Consider the following 16,472-nt stretch of genomic DNA (forward strand, 5'->3'; position numbering starts at 1 on the left):
TTTTGTTCATTGATTGCTATAGACAGCTGCCTCCGCCCTGAAAGAGGTAAAAAAGTTTTCTAATGTCCACCCGGAAGTGATCTATAACGATACGGAGATTAGTCACTCTGGCATATTCTTATCTCAGCACAGGAACCGTCCCATTTGGCTGGTGATGCCTTCACCTTCGAGGATTCGACGCCTGACACAGCAAAGAGGTTGCTCCGTGGCGGCCCAATGGCTCCCTGCTGCAACCAATCAGAGCTCGCGTTGTGTGCTCGTATTCGAAAGATAGTTAATAATAGACTTACGTACACAGCTTCCGGGTTGACTCTGGAAGCTATGTTTTTTCCATTCTATTGTCAATAGAAACTAATGGCGAAATTTAGGCTTTTAACAGAGTTTCCCCCTCCCCAGTTGAAAAGTTAGCCACAGAGATCAGAGTTTTCTGATAGATAGATATATTTTTATATATTATATATCTTTATTTATTTATTTATTTATATCTATATAAATTTATTTATTTATAAAATGTGAGGCTTATTTAATGTGAAATGCTTTTTTTAAAGTTTTAAAATACTGCATTAAAAAAAATATGTACACGTGCAAGGTAATGGAAGACCATACAATTTCTGCATGCAACTCACAGGTTACAATGTATGCTTTACTATAACTACAAGGCTACTTATACGCTGCTTTTTCCAAGAGGGGTTCACAAAATGGTTTGCGTTGCAAAAATACAGTCAATGGCCCAACCTCACAAAAGATGCAAAGAGAAAATGTTCAGCAGGTAGATCGACTTGACTGCAATGTGAAAATGTGGTTTGTATGAATGTGGATTTTGGGTGGGAATGCTAGGCAAACCCAGCCCCACTTCTAGCCTGCAATATTAATGGTCCCATGAGGGGCTACCATAAACCAAGCCCTTTCAGCCATAGCCCTGCAACCTGAAATATGGCAATAATGACCCATACTGCGATTGGCAAAGCGGTTTTTCAGTGTTTAAGAAAGGGAAAAAAAGAACACCAATTTCTTTCGCTAAGACTTGGACTCAAAAGGACTATGTTTATCCCCCGCCATACCACTGTCCACCTATTTGAAGTACCACCAGAAAAAAACTGGTGATGACATCAGTACCATTTACGCCCAGGTTGGGAGGCCAGATGCGATGCAACATACACCAGTAAGAGGCTCAGTGTGGCTGGGAGGGCTTTGCTGAGTGTGTGAAAAGCATGATTGAAGCTCTGCCTCCCACTGCTTTGTGCTGCGTTCCTGGTCTCACTGCCGGGTGGCAGGTGTTTGGGGGGCCCACATGTACCGCTGGACACCACCTCAAGTACCACCGGTGGTACCTGTACCACTGGTTGAAAACCACTGGACAGCTCTTGTATTTGCTGCTTGGTTCCATTTGGGATGGGGACACGGGCAGGGCTGCCAATCAGACGTAGCTATGTTTAAATCCTCATGTCTCCTTCGCAGTGGTCACACTAGGGGTCACGTCACCCGGTGCGGGATGCCAATGCGTCACCCCCCCATGCAGTGGGTGGGGCCCCAGATGGTGGGCATGGTGATGTACCATCACTCCGCCCCCACTGGTTTTTTGGCTGTACCTTTGGATAGAACACATTCTGCATGAAATTACGCATTGATTGCTATATAATATGATGGTATTATTCCTCCAAACTGTGATTTTAGTGATTTTGGTCACTAGTGGTGTCACACACACACACACACACACCCCAGGTGTCAACTTACTAATACCTTATTGCAGCAGTTCTCAAACTTTTAGCACTGGGACCCACTTTTTAGAATGACAATCTGTCCAAGACCTGATGTCATGGTGGAAGTGACATCATCAGGCAAATTAAAATAAATAAGTCTAAATAATTAAAGTAAAACAAATAATTAAATAAGCACCAGCCAGCCCTGTTCCACCAAGTGAATTTTCTCTGTAGCCTACCTGCAATAACACCCCCCCCCTCCAAAATCAGTAAGGTTTTCAGCCCTACCCAGTGCCCAGTTCAATTTAAGAACTTCTGTTTCAACCAGATCACTGTCAGGATCCACCTGGCTTTGCAGGCCTCAAAAAAATTCACCTTATCAGCTGAAGCCTCTGTTTTGATCCTTTTGGGGGGGGGGGAGGCTGCCTTCTGGAGTATTTGTTGAGCTCCAGTTCCATCAGATCAGGACCATTCTGGTGGCTTCACATTCCCCTTTGCCTGGCCTCACCACCAGTCAAGGCGCGTTTGCTTACTCACTAGTAAATGTGACTGTGAGGCTTAGTTTCTCTTTCCATAGGGCTCAATACATTCATCTGCTTGGAGGGAGGGACTTCCTTTTCAGGTGTTTTTGGGGGCTGCATTCATCGGATCAGGATTGTTTTGGTGTCATTGGATTCCTCTCAGTCTGCCCTTTCAGACGAACTAAGGCAAGTTTACCTAGTTAGTTAGTTGGCAACCTTCAGTCTCGAAAGACTATGATATCACGCTCTGAATGGTGGTTCTGGAACAGCGTCTAGTGTGGCTGAAAAGGCCGATTCGGGAGTGACAATCCCTTCCACACTGGGAGCAAGTGCAGTCTGTCCCTGGTCTGTCTCCCTGGCTATGGGCCTTCCTTCTTTGCCTCTTTGCCTCAGTCTATTGGCCAAGTGTCTCTTCAAACTGGGAAAGGCCATGCTGCACAGCCTGCCTCCAAGCGGACCGCTCAGTTCACCTACTCACAAGTAAACGCACGATACGGCTCACTTTCACTTTCCATAGGGATCCATGCATTTTTTGTTCTCCAGTTTTTTGGCCGTAACATGGTTTTTTGCATTGCATTCTGCTCGAAATTCTGCATCCAACTGTATATAATATGATGGGTTTACTCCTACCCACCGCGATTTTAGCGTGTCACCCCCCCAGTGCGCATCACCCCCCCTTGTGCGCGTTACCCGGTGTGGCCCACACCCCCGCACCCCCTAGCGACGCCGCTGCTCCTTCGCTTTCTGTGGGCAACTCAATTTGGTGCAAAGAAAAAACTCATAAGTGCTGTCTCCAGACAAGTGGGTTGTCACTCTAGCTATTTTTCTATCTCTATGACTAACTTTCAGGGTGGCCTGTATTACATGCCCACCCCCCCGGCGGCGCATGCGCACATGATTCTTTCAAACCCTATTACGCGCAGCGCGCGCTCTCACCTTTAGAATGAAGAAGAGCTGCAGCCTTGCACATGCGCAGAACGTTTGTTCCTCCCTCCTCCCCCCTGCTCTGTTGCGGGCTGCTTTGTAGTCGCTATGGAAACCACAAACTCTCGCTACAGCGACAAAGGGGTACAAGAGCGCCGGCGGGGCGGGGCCAAAGCTCTGCCCTGAAGGCAGAATTGGACAAATGGGAGGGGCGAAGGACAGGCTCATTCTTGGCCACGTGACTTATTAGCCTGCTACTATTTACTGCAGCAATTTAAATTGACTAATAGCAACCGCACAACGGAAGAGCAAACATTCAGTTGTGTTGCAGGTGGCACTAGGAGGAGATGCAAATATATTAATTCATATTAATTATTAATTAATGCATTAATTAAAACTCCAACTCTATGCAAATCTCACAAAGAATCTATCAGAAGAAAATGTTTCTTTTTATTTGTATTAATATTCTTGGTCTTGGTGAGTCACAGTCCAGATCCTGTGCATGTCTACTCAGAAGTAAGCCCCATTATAATCAATAAGACTTCCTTCCAGGAAATGGCACCTTACAGCCTAAGAGTGTTTATTTTCTTAGCCCTTAGCAAAGTGTTTCTGAAACACGAGGTGGGTCGCAAACCAATTTCAGGTGGGTCCCCATTCAGTTCAATATTTTATTTTCAATACATTAGACTGGTATGTGACTGCATTTGGGGAAGTGTTACAGATCTGTAATTTTAACAGGCTACTATGTAGATGCAGTACTTTTAACCATGAGGGTCAGTGGGACTTAGTCCTGGGTAAGTGTAGGTAGGATTGCAGCCTAAGATTGTTAAAAATTTTCTGCTTGATGATGTCACTTCCGGTCATTACATCACTTCTGGTGGGTCCTGACAGATTCTTATTATAAAATGTGGGTCCGAACCCTAAAAGTTTGAGAACCACTGCCTTAGCCTATTCCGAACTTGGTAGAAAATGGCAGTTTGTCCCTGAAATTGGCGACAGACAGACAGACAGATACTAAATTATGTGAATTCCTCCAAAGAGCCCACAGTGGCATGCATAAGAACATAAGAACAGCCCCACTGGATCAGGCCATAGGCCCATCTAGTCCAGCTTCCTGTATCACAACAGCCTACCAAATGCCTCAGGGAGCACACCAGATAACAAGAGACCTGCATCCTGGTGCCCTCCTTTGCATCTGGCATTCTGACATAGCCCATTTCTAAAATCAGGAGGTTGCACATACACACCATGGCTTGTAACCCATAATGGATTTTTCCTCCAGAAACTTGTCCAATCCTCTTTTAAAGGCAACCAGACCAGATGCCATCACCACATCCTGCAGCAAGGAGTTCCACAGACCGACAATATGCTGAGTAAAGAAATATTTTCTTTTGTCTGTCCTAACCCTTCCAACACTCAATTTTAGTGGATGCCCCCTGGTTCTGGTGTTATGTGAGAGTGTAAAGAGCATCTCTCTATTCACTTTATCCTTCCCATGCATAATTTTGTATGTCTCAATCATGTTCCCCCCTCACGCGCCTCTTTTCTAGGCTGAAGAGGCCCAAACGCCGTAGCCTTTCCTCATAAGGAAGGTGCCCCAGCCCAGTAATCATCTTAGTCACTCTCTTTTGCACCTTTTCCATTTCCACTATGTCCTTTTTGAGATGTGGTGACCAGAACTGGACGCAATACTCCAGGTGTGGCCTTACCATTGATTTGTACAACAGCATTAGAATATTAGCCGTTTTGTTTTCAATACCTTTTCTAATGATCCCAAGCATAGAATTGGCCTTCTTTACTGCCGCCGCACATTGGGTTGACACTTTCATCGACCTGTCCACCACCACCACCCCAAGATCTCTCTCCTGATCTGTCACAGACAGCTTGTCTTCACCTTATTTTTTTCATCCCAACAACCCTGTAAGATAGGTTACAGGCTGCAGAATGGGCAGCAATATGGCAGATGCGTTTCAATGTAAGTAAGTGTAAGATCATGCACATTGGGGCAAAAAATCAAAACTGCACATATAGGCTGATGGGTTCTGAGCTGTCTGTTGTACAAATCAATGGTAAGGCCACACCTGGAGTATTGTGTCCAGTTCTGGTTGTTGCATCTCAAAAAAGACCTCCTGATTTTAGAAATGGGCTATGTCAGAATGCCAGATGCAAGGGAGAATACCAGGATGAAGTCTCTTGTTATCTGGTGTGCTCCCTGGGGCATTTGGTGGGCTGTTGTGAGATGCAGGAAGCTGGACTAGATGGGCCTATGGCCTGATCCAGTGGGGCTGTTCTTATGTTAGGCTGAGAGATGCTGACAAGGACAAGTGACAGCCCAATCCTATACATGTCTACTCAGAAGTAAGTCCCAATATAATCAATGGGGCTTACTCCCAGGTAAGTGTGGATAGGATTGCAGCCTCAGACAAGGAGGGATTTAAATCCAGGCCTTCCAGGTCAGAAAGGCCAACCCTCTAGCCAGGACATATGTATTCTGAGGCAAAGATAGGAAATAAATAAATGAATGAATGAATAGTGCACAGCTTTATTACAGTGATTTTAAATCTTTTTCATCTCATGGCACACTTACAAGATACTAAAATTCTCAGGGCACACCATCCGTTTTTTGACAAATGACAAGGCACACCACACTGTTGGCTAGAGGCTCACATCCCCCAATGACCCTACTAATATATTATCCTCCTCCAAACTCTTATGGCACCCCTACAGACCATTCATGGCATACCAGTCTGCCATGGCACAGTGGTTGAAAATGGCTGTTTTATTAGCTAAGGCTGCAATGCCAGGCATGTTTATTCAAGAGTAAGGCTTGTTGCAGTTATATAATGCGCTTACCTGGGAATAAGTCCCTTTAAACTGAGTGGAACTTACTTCTCAGTAGACATGCACAGGATTGCGCTGTCTCATATGGACTGAGTAGGACTTATTTAGTGTAAATATGCACAGAATGGGACTGTCAGTCTTTTCGTCCCCATGGTGAGTTAATTAATTGTGTACTGTGTAGGGATATGATAACTTAGCTATTAGTAAAGTGGAATCCCTGTTGATGACATTTCAATTACATCTTAATTAGCCCCTTAGGGAAAGATCTCTTGAACATGGAACACCCTCTATAGAGAATACATAGAAAGATTCAGCCATTTATCACCTTTGCTGTGTCTACTAGGATGGCACTACAACAGGTGAGTTGATTGGCTGAAGAGTCATATGTACAAATTCATTTTTATTTTGGTGCCAATGGAGCAGAGAGAGTCTTTCTTTGTGAAGCAAAAACAGCTCAGCCTTTTGTTGTACGTTACAGACTAACAAATTTAATGTAACACAACCTATTGTGAACTACAGTGCACTTCACCAAATGTATGAAGGGAACTGTGGCCCATGGAAGCTTATACTACAATACCTGTGTTTAAGGTGCCACAAAACTCTTGATTTTTTGCTGCTGCAGCTTAGCAGGGTTAAATCTCTGGAAGTTTGTGAAGCAAGAGAGACAGCATTGTTGTCCAGCAGGACCTTGGAAAGCATAGGACAGAAAACATACTGGCAAGAAGTTTAAAAATCCAATCAAAGTTGATCATGATGGCGATCCTCTATTGTTTTCCCCAGCATCTGATATTCTGCCTTTGCCCATGGAGCTTATATCAGAACACAGAAAAAGCCCTGCTGAACCAGATCAAAGGCCCATCTAATTCCATACCCTTTTCCCATGGTAGCCAGACAGATGCCACCAAGAAGCCAGCAAAGAGGGCATGAAGGGAATAGCCCTTCCTTGCATTCAGTAGCATTCTGCCTTTCAACATGGGGGTTCCATGTAGCCACCACCATGGTCAGTAGCTGTTGATAGACCCCTCTTCCATGAACATACAGTATCTCATTCTCTTTTCAAGCCATTTAAGCTAGAGGTTACCACCACATCTTGTGCTAGGGCAGTGTTTCTCAACGTTTGTCCTCTGCTGTAGCATTTCACATGGTCCACCTATTTGAGGGACCACTAGAAGTAACTGGTGATGATATTGTGTCTAGGCAAAAAAGAAGAGCTCGTTAATCTCTCAATTTCTCCCCCTCCCCTTTTTGAAGTTTCCCAATCTCTTCATCTTGGGTTTAGCCAGCTATTTCATGTCCTTCAAGATGTTGCTGTTCTTCACGCATCGGTGTGGGCACATGGAACTCCCCAATGCAGTCTATGTATCTGCCAGGTGAGTGACGCCCGGGTTCCGAGAGAGGGGAGAAGAGAAGATGTGTTCACCCCAGGTCTCCTGGGTTCTTTGGGAAGTCGGTGGCTGCGGTTCAAGCATTTGGCCGCAAGATGTCACTGTTGTTCCAGTTACCCCCACATGCACCTATCACCCTCTTTCCCTATCAAATAGGTCACATCAGGGTCACCTTCTCAGCAGGTTGGGGCTTTTGTGGGAGGATTAGCCCTACTGCCTTGGGAAGGAAGGGAAGGGGTTAACTGCCCCCCCCCTTCATTTCACTTCTTCCCCCTTCTGGGCACAGCACTGACCTGATGATCCTCGGAAACCAGGCTGGGATTATGGGATTAGCCCAAATCATCCTGTGAGCTGAACTTCCTGCCAAGCCAAAGAAGTGGTGGTGGTGGCGGCATCTGGCATGCAAGGGGTTAACCTGCTCTCGCCTGATTAGCTGGTCCTTGGGAGGGGGGTGCGATGCTCCCCCCTCCCGCTCCCAAATCTTATTAGCTGCCTCTCCCCGTTTAAAAGAGAGCAATGCTGCGCTGGCGGGACTCCCTCCCATGGGATTGGGAATGAATGGCCGGATCCCACCCCTTCTGAGTCGCAGACCCCCATTGCAGCCTTACCTCTCTTCTGCAGAGCTCCCCATCCCAGTTCGCGGGCTCTGCCCTCCTTCCCACCCCACGATGCTCCGCACGCCCTGACCCCCAGCCCGGCCAGCAGCCCCCACTGCTGGTCCAGCCCGCAGATCCAGGCTGCCGCTTCTCCTCCCAGCCAGCCAGTCCCCCTGCTGCACACCACAGGCCACTGTCTCTTTAAGTGTCTCCCGCACTGTGCTGCTGACAGCTGCTCTCCCTCTCCCCTCCCTCCCTCCCTCCCTCCCTCCCCGGGCTCTGTCTCTCCCTCTGTCTGTCACAGCAGCTCTGCCCGGGACCAACCCGCACGCCGCCACCCCCCCTTCCCTCTCCATCCCCCCTCGCCCCCTTGGATGCCATGAGCCTTCCCCAAGAGGGCTGCTTGGAGGGACCCCAGCCCCGCTGACCCTCCCCCCGCCTGTGCTGCCCCCTCCCGCCCACCCCCCGCCCCCAACCCTGCAGCCGCCGGAGCGAGATGGTTCACGCCTTGGTAGCAGGGGGTATTGTCTTCCCCGGCCTCTTCTTGCTGTCCAAGAACGGCCTCAAGTGGCTGCCCTGGCTGCGATGGGAGGAGGCCGACGCGGTCATCGTCTCCGCCAGGTAACCAGGGGTGGGGGGGAAGGATGCAGCAAGAGTCCTGCTGCTGCAGCAGCAGCGGCAGTGGGGGGCCCCTGTCACCATAGGCCGGCCGGCTACAGGCCGCAGGTGTGGGGGGCGAGGACTCCAGGGACCCCCTTTTTCTTTTCTCCCCCCTTTCTTGAGGGAGGGGGCAAAACCAGGGTTTTTGAGGGCTTTGGACAAGGGGAGGGGAGCTGAAAGGGGAGTGGTTTGTGTGCAGTGAAGGGGATGGGCTGCCAACGCACACTCTTGAGTGAGGATTCTCAGCAGGTCCAGAATTAGGGGAGTCCCGTCACCAGGACCCCTGGGTCTGCTGGGATTGGTGTGGGGTGCAGGAGGGTGCAAAGTGGGTGTCCCTAGTGGCTTTTCAGGGGTATCAGCCACTACGGAAACCCCTGGATTCTTAGGGAGAGTTGCATGGAACAGAGCTGGGCTGTGGTCCTGGGGGCGGCAGAGTCTGGGGCTTATTTACTGAGGCTGGATTAGGGCTGGAATAGAATGAGGAGGTGTCACTAACCCACAAGGACAATAGGTGGTAGTGGAAATCCACAGAACTCTCCTTATAGTTGGGTGTTTAGGGTCCAGAGAGAATGTACGCTTGAGTGTGGGGTTAAGGCTTGGGTTTGGCCAGATCTTTGGGTTGCTTGATGGGATACCAACAGTCCTGCACTGCACTGATGGACTTCCTTGGGATCAGGTCTTGGGAGAATTCCATCCAGGAGATCAAAGGCACCTGCTAGGAAATGCAGACGGGTGTGAAGATGTGGCATCTGTAGAAAGGTTCCAGGGGTCTGGGGTCAGATAGGGCCGCATGTCTTGTTGCCCTCACTTAGAACTCTTACCCAGAAGCAGCTTCTGTGTTGACAGTGATCACATGACAATGGTGCCTTTTGGGGTCAGGAAGCAGCTGGGCCTCTCCACAGCCATGGCTGATCCACTAAAATGCCTTGTGGATAGCAGCTGTTACAGGATGATAAAGGGAGTGTGGATTGGAAAGTGAGAGTGGTCGGCAGGCTTGGGGGAGGCCTTGGGTCAGAACTGAGTAGCATTTGATCAGGTTGGAGCTCTGCATGTTTAGAATGTAGAGCTCAGGACTGGCATGGGAGGTGGGCTGTGGGCCCAGCCAAAGAGGACAGAGTAGGGCCAATCAGCTATGTAAAACCTCTTTCCATTTCCTGCTCTTCCACACTTCCTATGGCAGGCTCGTCTCATCGGTGCAAGCCATCATGGCTTCCACAGTCGGCTACATCGTCTCCTCGTCCTGCAAGCACATTATCAACGACCAGTAAGTCAGCATTTCTGGGCACACCCGGGGTACTACTGCAGTGCAGAGCCTTCTGTCCCCACCTCACCTTCTTTATCCCACCCGGCAGCATGTTGGCAAGGTCACGCTATCGAGAAACCTGACACCCGCACCGGGACGGGCACCAAATTTAGAACAGGATGACAGTGACATGTCAAAGGCAGATGCACTGCAAAGAGTAGCATGTGGTTCAATGCTGAGAACTGGGACCCACGGTGCCGTGAGTGCATCCCACCAGCAGGAGGTGCTGTGAGGAGCACTGTGGCAGCAGTGGCTTGTGGAAAGGCGAACAGGGCCTTTGAGGCTTCTTGGCCTGTTTGCAAGCAGGTGCTGTCCATGGTGCTGACGAAACGCGAAACATTTGCAGCTGTCTCTTCAGCACCATGGACAGTCCCCTTCCACCCAGATGTCTCTACTGCCCCATGCAGGCAGTGGGGTGGGAGGTGGGGGACTGACCCGAGGGTTCCCTGAGCCTGTGTTGGAAAGCGTCCAGAGACCAGAGTTGCCAAAACTGTTGGATTCTGGGAGAGTTGCCAGACCTCTGTCTCTGCAGAATCCTGTTTGGCAAGAGGGCAGCTCTGCAGGACAAGCTAGGCGATAAACACAGCAGGACTCAGAGGAGTGGGTGGGTGACAGGGGTGTGGCTGGGAGCCTGGCTTCTGGGTCCTGTATGGTCAGAGTCCTCTCCTTGCTTTGTTGTCTGAGATTGTTTCATTTCACAGATAATGAGTTTAGTTGGGATTAGTCCCTTCCCCCCCACCCCCCCACCCCCGAAAGGCTAGATGGGGCATCTGTGTTAATTCCCTTCCACAGGATGGAGCAGAGTAGGGGATTAAATCAATGCAACAGCTGCTTCCACCACTGATTTGAGTTCTTTGGACCCATAATTAGCTTTGTTGAGCACCCTGTGATGATAGAATCCCTGGTTCCTTAGAAGGGGGAATGGGCTCTAGTGGGTTAAATCTGAAGGAGGCTGGATTTTTGAGATCTCTGGGAGTGAGCTCCGATTGGCTAGAGTTGGGGGGGGGATTTGGAGGCAGGTCTCCTGGATTCTCCTCAGATTGCAGGAATGGGCTCAGCACTTCTTGTCAGCTTTTACAATGGTTTCCATTTGCTCCAAGCCCTGGGAATCTCAGAGCCGTACTGGGAAGTGAAGTGAGGTTTTCCTGGCAATATTTCAACTATGCTGAAGTGTCTCCTTAATTAACCCCAGTGCTGGGGCATCCATCAACATTGTTAGTCATGCAGCATGGGAACGATACACTAACTATCCTCACTCCCCACCCTCCCCCCAGTACAATAAGTTCCTCTAAATTGTGCTTAAATGCTGAATGCCCCATTGCTCTCCCATACCTGGGCACCCCATGATGTCCCCCAAGCCCTGCGTCCCGCATAGCACTGCAGCAGCCAGCCTGCTTCTCTGGCATGAGGCCTAATCACCTTGCATGTAGCAGAGAGTGCTGTCAGCACAAATTCCTGGGCAGGCTGCAGCGATGAGGGAGGAGGGTGAGGAAACTCAGTCCGGATGTGGCAGTAAGTCACAGCCAGTGCTTAAAGAAACAGTAGTCCAGTTGCCACCCTCTTAGCTTACTAGTTTTAATAAATTGATCAGAAGTACTTTTTAAAAGTCTCACAATTTACCTCTTCTCACCTGGGATGGAACAGGATTACGTCCAATATCCTGAATTTATTTACATTAATCCTATTGCCTTTTATAGGACTTAACAGGCTTTTAAATAGTTATGAGGTCAAAGGCATACTTGGCAGCCACCAATAAGCACAAACATCCTGAATGTAAGGGGATTGAAGGAGCACTGGCTGTGATGGCAGCAGTGGGGGGGGGGGAGAACCCAGGATTGAAAGGCGGTGGCAGGACAAGGTGAGGGGGAGACCGACCATCCATGTCTTGGTGTCACAATGGTTGGAGTGGGCTGGAGACGAGGGGTAGAACTGGAGGGAGCCCAGCACTGCAACAGCAGGGGATTGTGGACCAGAATGATGGGGTGTGATTGGGAAACATGGAATGGAATGGTGAGCATCATTTGGGACCATGACTAAGGCACACGCTGTGTTCTCATTAACCTTGCAAGTGGAGCACATCAGCAGGTCATCAATACTCATTGATTGTGGCCTTGAGCTGGTTCCAAGGGGGTGGGGCTTTCCTGAATGACTGAGTTCCCTGCAGTGCATATTGTGAGTGGCACCTTGAAGACAAAATTACTGAAAGGAGTGTTTTTAAACCCTGTACATGGGGGAGCTTATGAGACGCTACAAGTCCTTGTGTTGGTTTCACGGCCTCAAAACACACAGCTACCCCTCTGTCTGTCCTCACTGATGCTCCATTTCTACCTCTGCAGGCACTGGCTGACCTCCGCCTACACCCAGTTTGCAGTTCCCTACTTCATCTACGACATCTACGCCATGTTCATGTGCCATTGGCACAGGTACCGAGTCAAGGGACACGAGGTGACCTCTGGGGCAGCAGGGGCTCGAACACTGAGCACTGTCACCCGCACCTACTTGCACAAGGAGTTTCTCATGGTGGTCCATCACCTCTTCATGGTGTTGGTTTGCTTTCCTGTGTCTGTGGTGAGTGGAGCAAAGGGACTTAAGTGGGTGGAGGGGACCTGGGGAGCAGGTGAGATACCAGCTCATGGGGTGGAATGAGGGCTCTGTGTTGAGAAGCTGCTCCCCAGAACAGACACCCTTCCCCACATTTCCCTATTCCAGCTGTGGCGCCAGGGCAAGGGCGATTTCTTCCTGGGCTGTATGTTGATGGCTGAACTCAGCACCCCTTTTGTCTGCCTCGGCAAGGTCCTCATCCTGGTAAGTATTATTATTATTATTATTATTATTATTAGAACAAATGATTAGATTCCATGGCTTGGGGGGGAGGGGAAGACCATCTTATTTTAATTGGCTTTATTTCTCATGCACCATTTTAAGCACGGCCAGATTGTAACAAATGGTGTTGACAATCATAACAAGAGATCTAGTGGGACAGTCAAGTTGAAACCAGGCACTGGATTGATTCGAATCCCAGGGGATGGTCCCATGGCATAGCCTGAGTCAATGGTTCCTAAAAACAAAGGTTTAACCAATCACATGGAGTTTAATGCATTTACATGGGTCTTTCTCAGTTCATTTCTACAGCCCTTTGGAAGGAACCTATGCATTTTGGTGAGCATTGGCTGTCATTCATTTTCGTACATCCCCACTTCTAGGAGCCCACGTATACCCCTTCCTTGATGGTAGGAAGGTGGGATTTAAATGTGACAAAGGGCACAATCCTAACCCTTTATGAATGGCAATGAAGCTCTGAGATAAGGGAACAAACATTCCCTTACTTTGAGGCGGCCCCTGTGAGTGACACCCAACTGCAGGATGCAGCACATGTCCGATCGATCGGTACCACTATGCCAGTGTTGGAAAGCACTGACATAAGGGGTTAGGATTGCACCCAAACAGTGAGCTGGAGCAAAGGCTATTGAAGGAAATTGGGTTTGGTGGTGGAAGGGGATGATGACTGGGAAAGACTTCCTGACTGCCCTATCAACCTCCTTTTTCTTTCCCTCTCTCTGTCTCCCCCCTCCAGTACAAGCAGCAACACACCCTTCTTCATAAGGTGAATGGGTTGCTCATGCTGGTGACATTCTTCTGCTGCCGGATCCTGCTGTTCCCATACATGTACTGGGTCTATGGGCAGTATGCTGGGCTACCCTTCTATCGGGTGCCCTTCTCCATCCCTGCTGAATACAACCTGGGATCAGCCATCCTCATGGCACCGCAAGTTTACTGGTTCGGCCTCATCTGCCGTGGAGCGTTACGTGTGTTTCGTACTCAGCGGGCCACTAAGGACCAGGTGTTACGAAATGGGCACAGATCAGAGACACAGGCGCTGGACTGATTCCTCCCCCTTGCCCCACAGTCACAGATGGACAGACCACGTTTTCCTCTAACTTATTTATTTATTTATTGGGGTGTGGGAGGGACTGGATAATTGGGGGAGTGGGCTCCTAGGCCAAAATTTGAGATTTGAGAGGGGTTAGAAAGGGAGTCTGTAGTGAAGATGTGGCAGGGCACACAAGACAGAGAGAAATCCCTTGGTTTGGTCTGGGATTCCTTTGCCAAAGGCAACCTTTTACATTTTACAACCAGTGCAGTATTTTGAAACTTCTCAGGGGGTGGGGTGAGGGGTGAGGTTAGGGTCCCAAGCCAAAGGATAATAGATGGGGGGTCTGTTGTAAGGACATCTTTGGGCCAGCAGAGTTTAGGAGGGCCAAAAATCTAGAAGAGGGTATGGTTGAAGTTTATGGGGGGGCTGCAAGACAAAAGGTGTGTCAGGGATTCTGGTATGCCAAAACCAAAAAAAAACTGTATGTGAGATATTCCCATTTTCTTGCAACACTGTGCAGGAAACACCTTATCTGAACATATAGTAGGCAGGAAGACAACCCCTGCTTTTTGATTAGGGAGATATGATTGCATGGACACCAAGGAAGATACTCCTTTTGGGGTCAGGGGAGGGAAGACAAAGTTCTCTCTCTCTCCTATTATGTGTAGAGTCACAGGAGCTCAGAGGTGCTAGGGAAACAGTATGGGATCCCCTTGCACTGTGATTAAGATTCTGTCCTCAGAATTAGAAGTTTTCATAGGACTCGCAATCAAAATTTTGGGATGCTGCTAAATAGGAAGCAATCTTCAGTATTATTGGGGTGCCACCCACCAAGAACACCCCTAATTCATATGGGATAAAATCCATCTCTTTGCTATGGAATGATGACTAGAAGGGGGCCTCCTAACCACTGTATGCCCCCCAACTAGCAATAACCCATGTAGGGGAGCACCTGGCCCCTTGCCGCCACCTCCTCTTTTCAGCGCACAACCCCCCTCACTCCTCCCTTTTAGAAATCCCCACTCCATGGGAAAGGGATCCAGCTGTAAATAGGGGGAGGGTGGGGGTATATTTATAACCTGAGGTCTGCAAAGTATTAAAGGAGCCTTTATCTAATGCCAGAGGAGGCCCATGTGAGTTTTTTATCACCCTCCCCTACATACAAATTCAGAATATAGGTCTACCTTACTGATAAATTCCTTAGCTGTCCATAACTACACATCTCATTCTCGACTCCCCCCCCAAAAAAAGTTTCCATTGTTCATCACAGTTATCATAAGCATGAGCTTTTTATTATTTTTTTATTGCACTGGAGCGATTCTGGAAAGTGGAAAAGGGGTGGCTTTTGGCTACATAGCAGTGTCTCACCTCATAATGACTTATGTAGTAGAGGAAGCCTTGAAGACCCTGAAAGAAATCCAAGAAGAAGAATGAAAACCAATGGGGAAAGGAGGGAATAATCATCCCCAAAAGGTAAAAGTCACGATGGGACAATACTCGCAACAGAGTACAACCACCATATGAGCTAGTGCAACACATACACTTTGGAGATGATCTGGTAGAGGAAGAACAGCAGGATGAGGACCACAGATCCCACCAGGATATAGCGCAGCAGGTTGGGGAAGGTGCCTGCAGGGGAAGGAAACGCAAGGGGGAGAGTTTTTCAATGGGAGATCATTCATCACAAGAAGGCTAGGACAGGCTGAGGGAGCCCACAGTTCTGAATCAGACTGCAGTGGAGGCAGGGCAGAAAACCTTGTTGGACAGGGCAAGTTGAATGTATGAAGATACTTTGGTTCATCTAACTCAGTGGTTCTCATACACCAGGACCCACTTTTTAGGATGAGAACCTGTCAGGACCCACCAGAAGTGATGTCATAACTGGAAGTGACATCATCAAGCAGGAAAATTTTTAACAATCCTAAGCTGCAATCCTACCCACAGTTACCCAGGAGTAAGTCCCATTTACTATCATTGATGAAAGAATATACACAGTAGCTTGTTCAAGGTACAGGTCTGTAGCATTTGCCCAAATGCAGTCACATACCATGGTAGCATCAAGTCTATTAAAAATAAAATATTGAAATGAATGGGGACCCACCTGAAATTGGCTCATGACCCACTTAGTGGGTCCCGACCCACAGGTTGAGAAACGCTGATCTAGCTCAATATTGTCCAAACTAACTTGGGCAGCTCTTCAGGGTTTGAACCCAAGACTTTTGCATGCAAAGCAAGTTCTCTATTATGAAACACCTCCCCCCTCCAAAAAAAAAACAAAACCTGAGATGGTAGAGAGATTGCAAGTTATGGATTTGAAGGGAGTCTCACTTGGAGCAATAAATTCTGGTTTTTCTCCAATAAGCTTGTAAATGGCAAGGATCTTCTCTCTGTCTGAGTCAGGGTAATCAAACCAGAGTGGCTGGTCTAGTAGAGGGTGCTGTCTTGATGGCATTTTTCATTCAGCTGGTACTGTGGGTGCAAGAAGCCAAAAATGCCCCCATCAATGAGTTTTTTGAGAGCTATAGCTGTGCTCAAGGGGAACATCACACTTCCTCTGAAGATGTTTTCACATCAATGCTATTTCCTAAGCATATTTGCATCCTTGGATTTCACTAGCAATAACTATGCCTATGGGAGTAAGTCTCATTGGGGCTTACTTCTAAGTAAT

At 48.3% G+C, this 16,472-nt stretch overlaps 1 protein-coding gene across 1 annotated transcript; it reads left to right on the plus strand.

Annotated features, from left to right (window-relative positions):
* The first annotated feature begins 8,463 nt into the window (after positions 1-8,463).
* Positions 8,464-14,066, plus strand: TLCD3B (TLC domain containing 3B). The gene is made up of 5 exons (XM_066629054.1): positions 8,464-8,588; positions 9,808-9,891; positions 12,267-12,498; positions 12,640-12,735; positions 13,505-14,066. The coding sequence occupies exons 1-5, from the start codon at positions 8,464-8,466 to the stop codon at positions 13,814-13,816; spliced, it is 849 nt and encodes a 282-aa protein (XP_066485151.1). The 3' UTR covers positions 13,817-14,066.
* Positions 14,067-16,472: the final 2,406 nt, after the last annotated feature.

Source organism: Tiliqua scincoides, chromosome 5 (assembly GCF_035046505.1).
Source record: "Tiliqua scincoides isolate rTilSci1 chromosome 5, rTilSci1.hap2, whole genome shotgun sequence".
NCBI lineage: Eukaryota > Metazoa > Chordata > Lepidosauria > Squamata > Scincidae > Tiliqua > Tiliqua scincoides.